At 36.3% G+C, this 16,426-nt stretch overlaps 1 protein-coding gene across 7 annotated transcripts in view; it reads right to left on the bottom strand.

The window, feature by feature from the left end:
* Window positions 1-3,365: 3,365 nt before the first annotated feature.
* Window positions 3,366-16,426, bottom strand: part of LOC145994656 (uncharacterized) — a 314,233-nt gene continuing 301,172 nt past the window's right edge. For all 7 annotated transcript variants that reach the window (XM_083130764.1, XM_083130767.1, XM_083130768.1 and 4 more), the window contains one exon: window positions 3,366-10,138. In XM_083130764.1, coding sequence (XP_082986890.1) covers window positions 10,067-10,138 — 72 coding nt within the window. In that variant the 3' untranslated portion in view covers window positions 3,366-10,066. The remainder of the gene's footprint in view (window positions 10,139-16,426) is intronic.

Below are 16,426 nucleotides of genomic sequence, written 5' to 3'. Positions count from 1 at the left end.
AAGTGTGAAGCCACATTCCAAGAGGAAAAAGCCAACATATCTGAATTCTAGAAGATCACAAGAAGTCTTCTAGGAAGAAGATGCAAAGACACCAGAGTGCTTCACACCTCAAGAGTGCTAACATTTGATCCTATTGCACAAGCAGAAGACTTTGTATGCCAATAAGACGACCAATTGGTGCTGAATTCTGATCCTACCATGATGACACGCTAGGAGAGGTTGAAGACTGGCTCAACAATTTCGTACAGGAAGAAGCACCAGATGAGATGCCTGACCTAATTACACCAAGAGAGGTGGCCAGATGTACGAGGGCAGGCTGAAAAGTAATGCCTGCTATTTTTTTGTGACTGTGTAAAGACATTTTGGATTTTGAGCAACCATGCATTGTACTCTACAGACTTTCCCCCTTCTCCATTCCAAGTTTCAAACTTCTATCACCATGGGTTGCTGAACTAGAGCGAGGAAAATTGCAGCATGTAACCATCTATGTCGGTGCACCTGAAACTGCGTGTGGTGACCGTGTTTCTAACTGCAGAAAATGTGTTCCCAATTGACATTCATCAGAGAATGAAGGCTTTTGATGGCAATGAATGTGAAACGTCAGTACTGTATGATGTTGGGCTGTTCATGCTCAGAATGAAAACCCCTGCTGAGGAACTCTCAACGTGTGTGACAAAGGAGTTTGAAAAGAGCTTGAAAAATATGAATGCTAGTCTTCTTAGTCAAAGGTTTAGGGTCCTCTCTTCCATTCTCTTACGGGTGTTTGTTTGATCGTGTATCCATTTAATTGCATGAAAGTCTGAAAAAGTGGGGAGGGGTGATGGCCACCCTAGAAAATAAATTTCAACCTAAAATTTGTACATTTTACACATACGTATAATTTCATTTCAATCTCAATTTGTTAATTATTAGAAGGGCGTTACAGGTGCATGCCAACTTGAAACTGAAGTTTTTTTTTAGGAGATTATACTATTGTCGAAAAAATATGCCTCGTTTGACACCTTGGAAAAATAGCTTGTTTGCCTTTCTCTGGAAAAAATACAGCGGACGTCCATGTTTAAAATATTTACAATTATTTTTCCTCATCTATCACCAGGCACTGTAATGCACTGCGACAACAAGGAGTAGGAATTCATTTTTAGAAAGGAAGAGGGGAGAATATAACTTGTCCAACTTTTCCTTTCCGATGAGGACTTTTTGTCCGCTAAAGTTCAATTATCCATTAAAATGTATTTTCATTCACCCCCACCCTAAAAGCAGCTCCCGAACCTCGGTTGGTCAGTCGATACATTGTTTCCTATAGCTGTTTAATATCTGCGCGAAAGCGGATTCCTCCCCTCTAATTCTTTTCACCCACTCCACAAGCAGTCTCTCACATCCCCTCCTCCATCCAACATCGAGCTGTGTTGGTATGGTAGCTCCTCCTGTCAATGACTCCTTCAACGAGCAAGTTCCAGTGAACTTCCTTCCTAAAAGGAACTGCCTCGTCCGAGAGCATGCTCCGTGGCTTCGTAGTTCCTTTGAATGACTTCCGGTGAACGCTTCCTTTCGGTGAGCGAGCTCCGGTGAACTGCTTCCCGAAAAGGAACTGCCATGACCCATCACTACATCCTACATTACTGTGAGACATTGATGGAGAGGTACCTCAGATTATATGATGAGTGGTCGACAAAATGGCAAATTACAATCAATGCAGACAAGAGTTCAACAGTTCTGTTAAGCAGATGCCGACTAGGTTCCAACCACGGTTGAGATTACACAGACATATCATTCCAAATGCCTCAGTGGACTATTCGACAGAAGGACCACATCCACAATCTAGGAGACTATGGCAATAGAACACTGGAACAAATTTACCCCGAATTTAAGATGTAGGTGCTAACACTACAAAGCAAACTCAACATCTTCAATGTCTTGGTCCGGAATCTGATGACCTACACTTTGTAGTTTGAATGCATGGTGCTCCTATCTGCATCAAAAAACAAGGTGCTAAGAATAATCGCAGCTGCAAATATGTTCACATTGAATGCAGAGATCTATGGTGTGACAAATCAGGAGAGCCTCCATGATAGTATGCAAAGGATGAAGATGAAGTTCTGGGCAGCCCATTTACATTGCAGGCTGGCTCATATGAAAAGACTAAAGCAAAAGTTTAGTAAAATAACTTCATAAACAATGGCCAATAATTCAGTCTGAGTTGTAGTTTTGGTCTCATTTTGGCAGGTTTTGTGGAGATTGAGTATCAGTCCTCCTTTGCATTCTATAAGGAAGTAACAGCTGGTGGCCACACGGCCATGTGAGGGATTGGAATTTTATAGTTTTATAGTTTAACGTTAATTCGTTTGTGTGGGGGTTCTTTATAGTAAGACGGTAAGGGATATGATCAATTTACATTTGACGAGGACAAGTTTTATCCAATTATGTTTTACCACTTCAACCCACACCATTTTCCTTGTTTGATATAACTTGACGTGGCAATGTGGTGATATCTGGCTAAGGAAAGCCTGAAGAAGGGAGCAGTAAGACCCCCCGAAATGTCGCATTTATCGACGGATGGTACTCACTTGTCGTAAGTAATTTAGGTTTTTATACATTTTTATATTTTTATTAATATATAAAAATATTTTAATAAATGTGACAAATTGGCACTTCTTTAAACAAGTGTATTAATAAGATCTTTCTATATTGCCACATTATTGTTGCAAGTTCTATATTAGTGAATATGACTTGGTTATAAGATTTATTGTTGAATTAACACATTCAAAATTACCATCTAGCTTGGTGTATTCAATATTTTAAATTAATCAATCACACAATTGACTAAACAAAACAAAAATACACCACAAAGATGATGTGCTGTTTTAGCGTTTTCTCATATTGTTTCATCTTTCATCCACTGCCTCACTATGACAAAATTCAAGTATAAGAACAAACTTTTAAAATTTGGAAGATAAGTTGTGTCTAGCATTCATATTTCTTCTCTTTTTTGTAGAAATTTCCACAGTAATGCCAAGACATGCTAACAAACCAGCATAAACGCTACACTACGTTTATTGATGTTTAATTTTCCTGCTGTCTTGGATGATCACAACTCCACAAAAGGTTTTTCTTATCCAAGCAGAATTAAATTTAATCCCCATAATTTCCAGTTGGCAGATACACTGCAACAATCAGTACTTCAATGGCTTTGCCATACATCATTGAAATTACTTTTAAATTTGCATTTAACATGCAGTATCATTAGCAAATTATGTAGCGATATCCTTAAATAGTTGATGACAGTTCCTGAAAATGTACATGCAACACACAAAAAATCACAATGGAAGACAAGAAATTTCAACACATATTAATTTATATTATTTTCCCTTTATTTTGTAATAATTTTCTTTTGTATATATTGACAGGCTTAGTTCACAGAGTATAACAATGGCACAACTTAAGGTACATTACGAGAGAGGGTTCACATAATCAGTGTCCAGCAAGAAGCACCATGCTATCACAGTACTGTTGCAGAAAAGGATACAGGAGAGGTGAAAGCTAGTGGCTGGAATTGGAAATAAAGCAAAATTCTAGTGGGATTGGAGTCACCCAATCTTGAGACACTAATGTTCCACTTGACAATTTTAACCTGACATAGATAAATAAATTACATCCTTATGTTAGTGAAGCAACAGAAGATTTCTAAAACTTAGATTAATTTGTACACTTGCCAAATACTTTCATGAAACTCTATAAGACTTAACTGAACAAAATATTTAATATATTATACGTATTATCATGTATTACAGTTCAAGCTGCCCTCATTTCCAGGTACTTCTGTTTGAAGGTATTTCTAACTTTTTTCTTCAAAGCAGATATGAAGCATGTTATTATTGAAGTCAATATCTGTACATACAAACACACGAACAAAATCATGCACATAATCATGGGATTTACACAGCAAGTCTGCTGGTATTTTGTCCCCATGCGGTGCAAATAAATCCTTATTTGAGCAAATAAGTTGTGCATATGTGTGTGTGTGAACATAAAGGCATTTTTAAGACCACAGACTGACCACAATTAACACTGAACTAACATGGCAAAGTGAGATTTGAATCACTTAACAACATCCTTCCACACGTACAGATGCCCACCCACTCACTTCTAAGAGATACTGACCTAGCAGACATTTTTCGGTCAGAAAATAAAAAATGGACCTGATTCTCCATCCCCCTAACTGGGGATCATGTCATGGGTGGGCATCTGCACATGTGGGAGGATGTTGTTCAGTGATTTATATCTCACTTTGCCATATTAGTTGTCTTCATTGAACTTTCTGTGGTCTTAAAAACACCTTTATATTCACACACACACATATATGTACATACTTATTTGCACCACTCAGGAACAAAATATCAGCAGACTTGCTGTGTAAATCCCAGGATTATGTGCATGATTTTGTTCATGTGTTTGTGCGAGGGAAAGTCTGAAAATAAGTTTCCCCCACAGTTTTGCCAGGGAAATCGTACAGCAATGGAGGAAACCAGGCCGTGTTGGAACACAACAGACACCCATACACCAGTGGGTGAAGTACGACCGCGATCCAACAGATGGCGTGAGCGTAGTGCTTGCAAACGAGGGGAGGTGTCAGCATGATGGTGCCCCGTCAACTCACCCAAGAACATCTGGACCAGCGCATGAGAGTCAGTTTGGGGCATCTCATGCGTTATCACCGGGAAGGAAATGAGTTTCTTTTTCGGATTGTGACGGGGGATGAAACGTGGGTCCACCATAGCACACCCAAATCGAAGGCCGCATCAATGGAGTGGAAACATCCGTCTCCTGTCCGGAAGAAGTTCAAGACAACTCCCTCGGCAGGTAAGGTGCTTCTCACAGTTTTTTGGGATGCCCATGGTGTTTTGTTGCTGGACTTTTTGGAACAAGGAACCATCAACGCTACACGTTACTGTCACAGCCTGTCCAAATTGAAGCAGGCTATTCGGCGTAGGAAGCCTGACCTTCTCGCATCTGTTGTTGGATGACAATGCAAAACCGCACTCGGTGAGGGCTACGCAACACCATTTTGCAACCCTTGATTGGGAGCACCTTACCCATCTGCCGTATAGTCCCGATCTTGCACCGAGTGACCTCCATCTGTTTCCGGCTTTGAAGAAGGTGCTTTTGAAGCAATGCTGAGGTGACACTCATTTTTTCCAAGAGGGTTATTTGAAGCTTATCAAGCGGTATGACAAATGTCTGAATGTTCGAGGTTCCTATGTGGAAAAATGAAGTAAGTATGCTATTCCTTTTCTCATTTACGTTTTTTGCTTTTCCTTCCCATCTCTGTCCACAGTCGCCAGGGGAAAGTTATTTTCGGACTCTCCCTCGTATGTACAGATATTGACTTCAATAACATGCTTCATATCTGCTTAGAAGAAAAAAGATAGAAATATCTTCAAAGAGAAGTACATGGAAAAGAGGGCAGCTTGAACTGTAATATATGATAATATAATATATTAAATATGCTGTTCAGCTAAAATCGCTTATAAAGTTTTTTCATGCAACATACGTAAGATCTTTCTGGATTACCTGGTTTCCAAAGCAAAGCAGTTGACCCTCTACTTTTTATTTATTAATACATTAGAAAATGTTGGTTAGCCAGAATGAGAAAATGATCTTGGGTACTTTCTGAACTGTTTCTGGTGGTTCAAAAGAGGGTGACACTACATGGCAGTGGACTGCTTCTTTTCTTATAAGAACAATGGAGCGTAGTTTGTTTCATGGACATATTTACTTCAAATTTTCTGTATTGAAACATGGTAAGCAAACTTCTGAATTGCCTGTCTGTATTTTTAAGTCCACTTTATGCACAGATAGGCTAGTTGGGACTATTCATGATGGATGTGGTAAACGACGTTTAAAATTACTTATGTGAAATTTAGAAATTTCGTATTTTCGCGTTGCCATACCCTTAGTGAATGAAGACAGAGGATCTTCGAAATTAATAGGATTTGACTATTAAATTGCGCAACGCGGAAATACGAAATTTCTAAATTTCACGTAAGTAATTGGGACTAGACTTAAATTTTAAAGTAGGACTTGAACCACTATGTGCCTCTACATCGAAAAGGCCTGTGTGAACTGCTAGAAAATATTGTATGTGTGGATTGATTTTCAGTTGCAAAATAACATCAATTTGAAAATAAAAGTAAACTTTGATCTGAATAACAAGTGTAAACAACACAATCAGCAATACTCTCCAAATACGATGCTAGACAAAGTGTTGGATTATGAATTGAATTTAATTTTTAATAAAATGAAAGAGTATCCTGAAGGATAAATTACAAGGATGAAACCAACTCTAATAACAGGTCACTTACCTTTCCAATTGAGCAGAAAATGAAATGATCATATTTCAAACCTACAGATTGGCATGAAGCAAGTAAGACAGCTTGTACGTAAGTCTAATGCTTAAGAAAATGTTTAACACCATCTCAACATATGACAGTAAAAACTTCTTACATCATGTGCTGGCAACATAATTGTTAAAAACACTAAAAAGCACACAAACAGCATGATAAAAACACTATAGGAGTTCTTCCAAGCTTTCGATTCCATCTCGGAATCATCATCAGAGCTGGTCAAGGGCGACGGAAGGGACGCAGTTGAAGGTCCGCTGTTGCTACCTTGCTGTTTCTGCCGGAAGATGTCGTTGCGGTCTTGCAGTGTTGGTAAGTTCTTGTGTTTGGATTATTGGCTGGGGGAGATGGATTTTTAAGTTTTACTGTGTTGTACCATGATAAATAAAGATTTCCACATAAATTGTCAGGGCCTCCCCAATGGCGCAGTAGTAGCATCATCGCCTTGTAATCAAGGGGTCCCGGTTTCGATACCCGGTTGAGGCACATAGTGGTTCGGATCCCACTTTAAACTGTAGGTCCAGTCCCGATTAGCCTTACTGTGCATAAAGTGAACTTAAAACACCAAATCAAATGAAACATAAATTGTCATTAAGACAACTCCTAAAGTGTTTTTTATCATGCTGTTTGTGTGCTTTTTAGTGTTTTTAACAAATATCATCTCAACAATTGAAGTGTTCAAAATGTTCTTTACTATCTTAGTGACTAACACACCAAATATTGCACTAATTTTCACATTCACAAAAATGTAACCACAAAAACCTTCAGATGTTGCAATGGAAATCCGGTTCATTACCATGACAAGTAGATGAAATCTTTGCACTACTGCTGACATCAGTGTCTCTAGAGGATTTTATTTTGAAGTGGAACCAATAAGCTGCATAGGTTGAGTGTCAGAGCACCTAAATTCAAGGTGATATACTAAAAATACCATAAAATTTTGTGATTTTTGCAATGCAAAATGAGACTTGCGAATGAAGCAACCGCTGAGTTTTGATATTAGAGGTAAACTTGTTTTGGGTGGTATCTACAGTAGAAAATTATATTAATCACATCTTCATCTATGGCCAAGAACAACAATATGTGGAGCCATGCTTCCACATTCCTCCTTCATTGCATGATGCTAAGCACCATGAATAATAATAAATAAAACTGCAAAAGAAATCTGAGTGGGGGAAAGTCTACACTTGCAACAAATTAGGTGCAACTGTATGTTCCTTGCATATTGCAATCCCCACCAGATGCATGAAAATTATAATGTTGACACTTAGAGGAGTTTACAAAGAACACAACTGATTCATCACAAGAGAAATGTCTATTCAATGTATTCACAAGAGATGTTTAGATGCATTACTACAAAAAAAAAAAAAAAAAAAAAAAAAATAGAATGACTTAACATGGTGCGATACACTTCGGTTATATCTATGTAAATAGATGAAACAATTTTAGAAAATAATCACGTGTACACCTCTAAGTCTGACACACTCTCATCGTTAAATTTTTATGGTCTTAATATGCAATCTTCACTTCCATTGGTATGCCTAGCAAAGACCTGCTACTACATACAGCTATGTAGTAATAGTTTTGTAAATTTGCTATTACATCTTTACCAAATTATGTATCAAAAAGGCAGTGAAAACTTTCAAATATTATGCCCTCCTTATTTTTAACATCATCAATTTGATGTTGTTGGAGACAAATTCAATTCTCGAAGCCACGTATTCACAGCATGAATTATGACTAAAGAGTACATCTAAAATAGTGCACACATTACACAACTGTATGCAGTAAGATGATCAACTGCTAGAGTAAAATACACTACAATCTGCGTACTTAATTACATTTCACCTTCATTCATTATAAGCAAAATTTAGATTTCAGATACTTTTATGAAACAAGTGCACAAGAATGCTGTTTTTTTGTCATTGTTACCTCATACAAAATAAATAAGACAATAAATGTTTCATTGTCAAGTGGAATATATATGTCCATTTTCAAACACTTACCACTGATAGGTAGTTTTCCTTTTCTTTGATCCAATCGCATGTACATTTTTATTCTTTTAATCTTGCATTCGAGTTATAAAAGTTGCGAGTTGTTTTCACTGCTGTATGTAATTTTAACATAGATCACACATAGACCGACTGGATGGTTTAGAATAGTATGGAGTCTAGCTGCTACACTAAAAAATATGTGGAGAAATTGGCAAGGTGCTTTGAGATCCCTATAAGAGAATAAGGGTCACTGTGAAGCATGGTACAAATAGTTCATAGTTCAATCCATGATTTCTCAAAGAAACGGTGTAAAGAAAAATCAAGGAAAGCAAACATATTAAATATCAACCTGTACAAATGACAGAAATATACACTTCCTTAATCTTCACACATCAAATCGAGTAAGTACACAATGTTTGCTTTGTGGAAGATTGAAACAAAACTAAATTCATAACATCATTCCATCGATAGACATATCCATTCCCTGAAATACTTTCTTCAATTGAAGTCTTAAGTACAATGAAATTTCACTTACATTTTAAATTAACACATGCAATTTGCTTGTTCTTATTTTCATATGTTGGTGTAACTCATACATTCTGCTTAATAAGGCAATTCATTCTGCTTTATGTGATGTGTGATATACATATATAGGCTGTAATGAAATGTTTGAATGTCACAATTCACTGCGTTAAGTGAAGCATACACCAAAACAAACTGGAAATGCTACACATGTTGTTACCAGCAACAACATTGTCTTTTATAATAATTAGATCTCTTGTTAGCAAGGGAATTACTTCCTTGGAATGCCTTGTTGTGCACAATTTCCTCATTTTTTTACAGTGCAGTAGTAAAAGTTACAAAATACAATGTTCTTCCCACACACTCCATATTATGTATTTGGTCACATTACTTTCTCATAATAATCCGAACCACATGCAGGAGATATATTCATTCTACATTGAATTTGCTCTATTCACATTGAAGGAGTTTCTGCTTCACATAAATTCACAGCTCCCATCTCAAATGCCCCTTCTCTCCATGCCCCCCCAAACGGAAGCAAACTGATTATATGAGTTTTTTTTTTTTTTTACAGGAAGATAAACATCTGTTACATACCTGATAGTTCTCTCCCCCTCCCCTCCTCCAAAACATTAAAATCAGTTTCCTCTCCGAACGTTCACCAAGTGAAACATTTCCCTTTCTGTACCGTGACTAGAAAATACACTGCTCTAACATTAAGAGGCACTCTTGCCAATGTTAGGTATACCTGTTAATCAACATCTTTGGTCTTGTCAGGAACACATAAATACTCAGAACTCCACATTTCACCACAGACGCAGTGTCCACACACACTCATACACACACACACACACACACACTCACATGTACTTCCTTTTAATACACATAATCGAAAGGAAAATCTATGAATGAAAAAAAAATCATTCATTGCACTTGCTGTGGGGGGTAACTTCAAAAGCTATGATACTTTTTTTCTCTTCGTATAAATTCACACGAGGCACTTCCTTGTTCTGGCTCTACTCGTACCTGCCATAGCAGCACAATTCTTGCAACTACAAGATCACAGATCCACATTGATAAATACGCTTCTCCACGAAGGGGAGAGCAAATGCCAAAGAAATCAAAGGATTATATCCTTTGTGACAGCCACTTCTAAATGTAAACTGGTGTTTCCTGTCCAGTTAGCAAACGGAACATGGAGGTTGGCATTGTCTTCATGTGAATCTGAAAGTAGGAAGAAAGATTGTGGATAATGCTCTTACAAACCATACAGGGCTACTATAAAGGATTCATCAGATTTCAAAACACTGTATTTTCAAAAACATTACACATACAATAGTGATTGATACATGAAAAGAACCAGAAACTCGCCACGTTTTTCTGACACTCTACAAATGTTCTGTGTGTGCCCCATTGGCCACACAACACTCTCCACTGTTTCATCAGACACATGCTTGTTTACACAGACAACCAGTGTCCTTAAATTGCCAGTGCCACCTGGTGGCTCATTTCAGTATTCTCTTCTGAATGCATGTTGCACTGCATAACAGATGAACACTTCACATATTCCAACACACAAAAACTCTTTTCCTGCATTTTGTAACGGCACTGCAATTGTGCTGCCATCTGGTGTGTATCACATGAAAACTTGGTGAGTTTCCGGTTCTTTTCATATATCATTCATTATTGTATGTGTACTACTTCAGAAAATTCAGTGTTTTAAAATCTGATGAATCATTTATAGTAGTCCTGTACAATACCAAACTACAACTATTTACCTATAAAAATTACAAATTTAGTTCTACCAAATGATACTACATGTTATCACAATAGCCAATAATGTTACATATTATCGCATGACTTGCTGGAAATTTTTAGGAAGGGAAGGGGCACTTTAAATGGATTACCAATACAAAGGAGTCTTTCTCATGGAATCCAAACAAACTACGAAAACATTCAAGATAGCAGGTAGAACAGCAGAGGAGAAAAATCAGGTGAAACCATGATAGACTCAGTAACGCTGTTGGTACAGCAATAATAATACTACTAATAATTATTATTATTTGCAGTAGGCTTTCAATGTACTTTCTGGGTCATTCCATGCCAAATCACCAAAGTTCACAACCCGACCATCTCAGAATTTTCTGAAACTCTACTATTTGGTAGTCTTCATGAAGGTATGAAATCCTGAGAAATTGTAGCTTCCTGTGTGGCGTAGTTATGGAGTTTTGTGGGCTCAAAAATACAAAAAATTGTCGATTTTTAGTCTGCGCTCGAGACTTTCATGGATAATTGCTCTTACCCTAATTGACGTAGAAAGCTGGTTGTAGTCTTGTTTGAAAGGACATGAGATAAGCTTTCCAACGGTGTATCACATCACTATATTTAGAATAAAATCTTTTCAAGGTCATCACTCTGACCTTTGGACCTTGAACTTTTGAAGATGCATATCTGCGATTACCTTGGAACTGAAATATATTGTTAACACAAGGTTACACTATAACATAACCAAATTTGAAGTGGGACGATCATGGGATAATTAAAGAAAACAATTTAATTAGTATAAGTGTATTTTTTTCAGCTGGTCATTTCTAGTGGGAGTTTGTAACACTGTTGATATTTACTTTCAAGAATAATATGATTATCTACAGTAGTGAAAAATGGACAAGAATGTTTGTTTCCTGAGAAATAACTTACATGCACCATAGTTCACAGGTTGTTCTTCAGTATTCATTCATTCATTCAGTCTTTGCATGGCAAGCTGGCTTTCGTCCGTTGTTAAGTGTACATTCTTCTTGTAGCAGTGGAAGGATCCACTTTTGTTAGAACATTGCACGTTGGGACCCAACAAATGTTCAGTTGAATCAAATGGGGGCATAAAAATGATCCTGATGGTCTCTGAGGTTGAAGAAACTTACTTTGTAAATCACTGGTGTCTTCAGACACTTTATGAACACACACTAGCCACCAGTTGTTATTATATACACAAGTAAAATATCCAGTAATATCTGTGAATTCTAAGGCATTTTAATATATTATGAAATGATGTTCTATAAATTCATCACATGCAGAATAACATTTCATATGTATGACATCTTTTGTAAAAGGAAGTACTGCATGAATCTTTTTGATTCCTGGAATACAATTAACTTTAGCGAATCGGTCACACAACATAGAAAAATCATCCTCATGGTAGGCAACATTAATGAAGTTTTTGCAATTTTTGAAGTGTGCTGCTGCTCCATCAGAAAAGTAAAATATCTTGACCAGGTTATCAGAACAAAATTTATCCTTCAAAAATGTAATAAGTACTTTCTGGAGTAAGTGAACTAATGCTTTATCATGCTATCTGATATGGCAACCAAATTTTCAGTTATGATTGTCGAAGTATTGGGATTTCCATAATAAATAGTGAATGGATGTATTGTTGTTGCTTGACCATCGTTCCAGTGAAAACCTTGCGAGGCATCTTGCAACACACAGGAGTAATTTTCTGCAAAATCACAAAGTACAATGTAGTGCCTATCAAGAACTGTTTCTTTTAAATGCTTGAGAAATTAAACTTGTTGGCATGAAAGAATTTCCGATCAGGTGCACATTTTTTTGACTAGAATTTCTATGAATTCTGCAGACTTGATTGATGTTTCAAGTGTTGGTCTGTCTGTGGATATCCACTGTTTGTTCCTGCTTTGGTGTTAATTTCCAGGTGATACTTATTCATTTCAAAATGTCGACTATCAAGGTTTCCACGGATCTCAAAATCTTCAAGGCTTTCTAATCTGGATGATGCCATGATGCTGGTGATCGAGGTATCTTAAAAAAAGTCGGCTCAAATTAGAAGTGTCACACTAAACACACTATATATTCAACATTCTACCACACTTGTTTCAAACAACACTGCTGCACACATTCTTCACTTTCTAGTTGCAGAAGTATTGGAATGCAAGAGTGCAATGTTGCAAACTCCCACTAGAAATGACCAGCTGAAAAAATACACTTATACTAATTAAATTGTTTTTCTTTAATTATCCCATAATCGTCCCAACTTCAAATTTGGTTATGTTATAGTGTAACCTTGTGTTAACAATATATTTCAGTTCCAAGGTAATCGCAGATATGCATCTTCAAAAGTTCAAGGTCCAAAGGTCAGAGTGATGACCTTGAAAAGATTTTATTCTAAATATAGTGATGTGATACACCGTTGGAAAGCTTATCTCATGTCCTTTCAAACAAGACTACAACCAGCTTTCTACGTCAATTAGGGTAAGAGCAATTATCCATGAAAGTCTCGAGCGCAGACTAAAAATCAACAATTTTTCGTATTTTCGAGCCCCCAAAACTTCATAACTACGCCACACAGGAAGCTACAATTTCTCAGGATTTCATATCTTCATGAAGACTACCAAATAGTAGAGTTTCAGAAAAATCCGAGATGGTTGGGTCAGAAATGACACTTTTTTTTTGTTGATTTGGCATGGAATGACCCTTCTATTTAGTCTCTAACTACATAAAACAGCTTTTCGTCCTACATACATTAATGTGTTAAGCTATACTATACAAAATGGCGGGTGGTCGGAGTGGTGCAACGGAATCGCTCCATAAAAAAGTTAAATTTGTAAATGATTTCAAATGTTATAAATGTCTGAAAGTGGTTAAGAATGGCATATTATGTGATGTTTGTGATTCATGGTATCACTTTGACAAGTGTTGTGATATTAAGGAAGACAACGTTCCAATGAATGATTGGATTTGTGAAAAATGTACCGCCATCTTGGTGACTGAATCAGACCCATATATTTCGGATCCAACAGGAGGCCTTAATGTAAATCAAATTCCTCCAGGTAAGATTAAAGATGAAATTGTTAATCTCAAGAAAATAGTGGAACTTTTAACAGAAGATTTGGAAAATATGAAGGCTGAAAATAGTGAACTGAAAATCAAGCTATTAAACCATGAGGACACTGGACATGCAAACGAAAGTAATAACGCAAATGAGTTTACTTGGAGCAAAGTTGTTCAAGGGAGGGCAAATAGACTCAAAAACCTAGAAACAAAAAAGGACTTTACTTCAAATAACCTCTTTGATTCCTTGGAAGTGGAAGAAAATAAATTAGATATTTCAAAAACTGACCATGTGCCTTTGATAAATAGGATATCTAAAAATCCTTCATCACGGTCTAGATGTGCAGTGAATCGCAAAAAATCTAGTGGTAAAGTGAACCTAATTAGTGATAGTCATGGAAAAAAGTTAGCAGGTATAATGAAGGACAATCTAAAGGACATGTATGTGACTGGAATGGTAAAATCAGGGGCAAAACTGAATCAGGTTATGGAAAGCATTGACCAATCAAGTAGAGGAATGAACCTAAATGACTTTACAGTGATAATAGGGGGGAGCAATGATGTCGCAAAGAATTTAGGAGATGATGCTACAAAAACTCTCCAAAAAAATCTGGCAAAGCTAACCCACACAAATGTAGTAGTGGTCAACTTACCATACAGATTAGATTTACCTGAATGGTCTGTAGTTAACTATGAAATAAGTCGAGTAAATGAGAAATACAAGACCATCTGTAAGCATTTCAAAAATGTATCAGTCGTAGATGTAAGTAAATTTAATAGGCTAGAGCATACAAGACATGGTCAACATTTAAATTGGGCTGGAAAAAATAGGTTAAGTAAAGAAATTAGTGAGGTAATACTGAGTATAATGAATAGAAATATGTATAATAGGAAGGAAAGCATAGCATTACCTGATATTTTATCACAACAGGGAAACGACTAGATTTAGCTAGGTCATGTAATAAAACCTGGCCTAGCTTGATGAAACAATCGTATAAATCTAATGCTAACAATATCACGTCCTTAGATATTAATGGACAATATACAGTTGATGATGGAAATAGTGAAATGAATATCAATAAGCAATTCAAACAAGCAAGCAATGACATAAATTCCAAAAATAATGTCCTAAGCTTGCTACACCAAAATATTACTAGTGAAACTTTGCCTATAACTATATCTACAAACCAATCTAACTTAAGTGTGACTAACAATATCATTAGTAAACCTGAATGTGCCACTTCTTTATACCCTGAACGATCAGGTGTTAATTTTAGTTTTGAGAATTCTCATGGGGAAGTTAGAGCATGTTGTTCTAACTCCCACACTCCATTGGATTTAAAGATAGGTTATCTCAATATACAGGGATTCGGCAAAAAACATGAAATTATTAATGATTTTGCTAATGAAAATAGTTTTGATGCGGTTTGTTTAAGTGAACATTGGTGCCATAAAAGTGAAATTTCCTTCAAAATACTAGATGACTTCTATCTGGTTAACAGTTATAGTAGGGAACAAATTCAACATGGTGGAGTGTCCATATATGTAAAAAATGCATTTGTACATGCTAGTCATAAGTTAGATCTTGAATTCCTCTGTAGTGAATTAAACTTTGAAGCCACAGGTTTACTTATTAGAGACCTCAAAATTGTAATAGTTGTGCTTTATAGATCACCAAATGGGGATCCTACTGTTTTTCTTGAAAAACTTGAGGAAATGTTAGATTTTTTCAGTAAGTCTCAATGGAAACACTCTAGTATCGTAATTGGTGGTGATCTAAACTCTCATTTTGATGTAACAGAAGATAAACAAAGCGTAACTGGATTTAAAAATCTGCTTAGGCAGTTTGACTTTAACTATATGAATAATAAACCCACTAGGGACTCGGCATGCCTGGACAATATATTCACAAACATAAAAACATCTCGTATAACATGTGATGTAACTGTATTTGCATACTCAGATCATGATTCTCCTTGGCTAAAAATACATAACTTAAAACCCTGTGATTGTAACTGTAAGGAATCTAAAATAGTGATCTCAAGACCAATAACGGATGATAAAATATTAAACTTCAGGAATTTGCTCTGTAATATAAACTGGCTAGATCTGTTAAGTAAACCTCAGTCCTTGGATACAGAACACACATTGGCTGATGTAACATTTGAAAAGTTTCTAACGGTATTTTTAGATATTTATGATAGGAGTATTCCCCAGAAAAGGTGTAAAGTTAGTCTCAAAGTTAATAAGAAGAAAATACAAAAAAAGAATGCTGATTGGTACACTCCTAAGTTAGCCGGTATGAAATGTAGGGTTTTACTATACTTAGATTTATTTAAGAGGGATAAGACAGATCTGGCTAAATCAATCTACCTGAGGGCAAGAAAGGAATACAAATTGGCTATAAATGAATCAAAGAAATTGTATAATCTAACTAATATTGAGGCATCCAGGAATAAATGCAAGACTGCCTGGAAATTAATTAATTCGATTGCCAAATACAGCAAGAGAGATGTTATAGAAATCTCCCCTAACGACTTTAATAAGTTTTGTATTAATTCTGTTGAGGAAATTCGTAACAACATTGTACGACCCTCTGAAACAGTTTCTGACTTACTTGAACAGTATAGCGTAAGACATTCTGAAATAAAATTTGTTTTTTCTGAAATA

This window comes from Lepisma saccharinum, chromosome 11 (assembly GCF_977018435.1).
Source record: "Lepisma saccharinum chromosome 11, izLepSacc3.1, whole genome shotgun sequence".
Lineage (NCBI taxonomy): Eukaryota > Metazoa > Arthropoda > Insecta > Zygentoma > Lepismatidae > Lepisma > Lepisma saccharinum.
The sequence above is the reverse complement of the archived record's forward strand: the minus strand, read 5'-3'. Positions and strand labels throughout refer to the sequence as shown.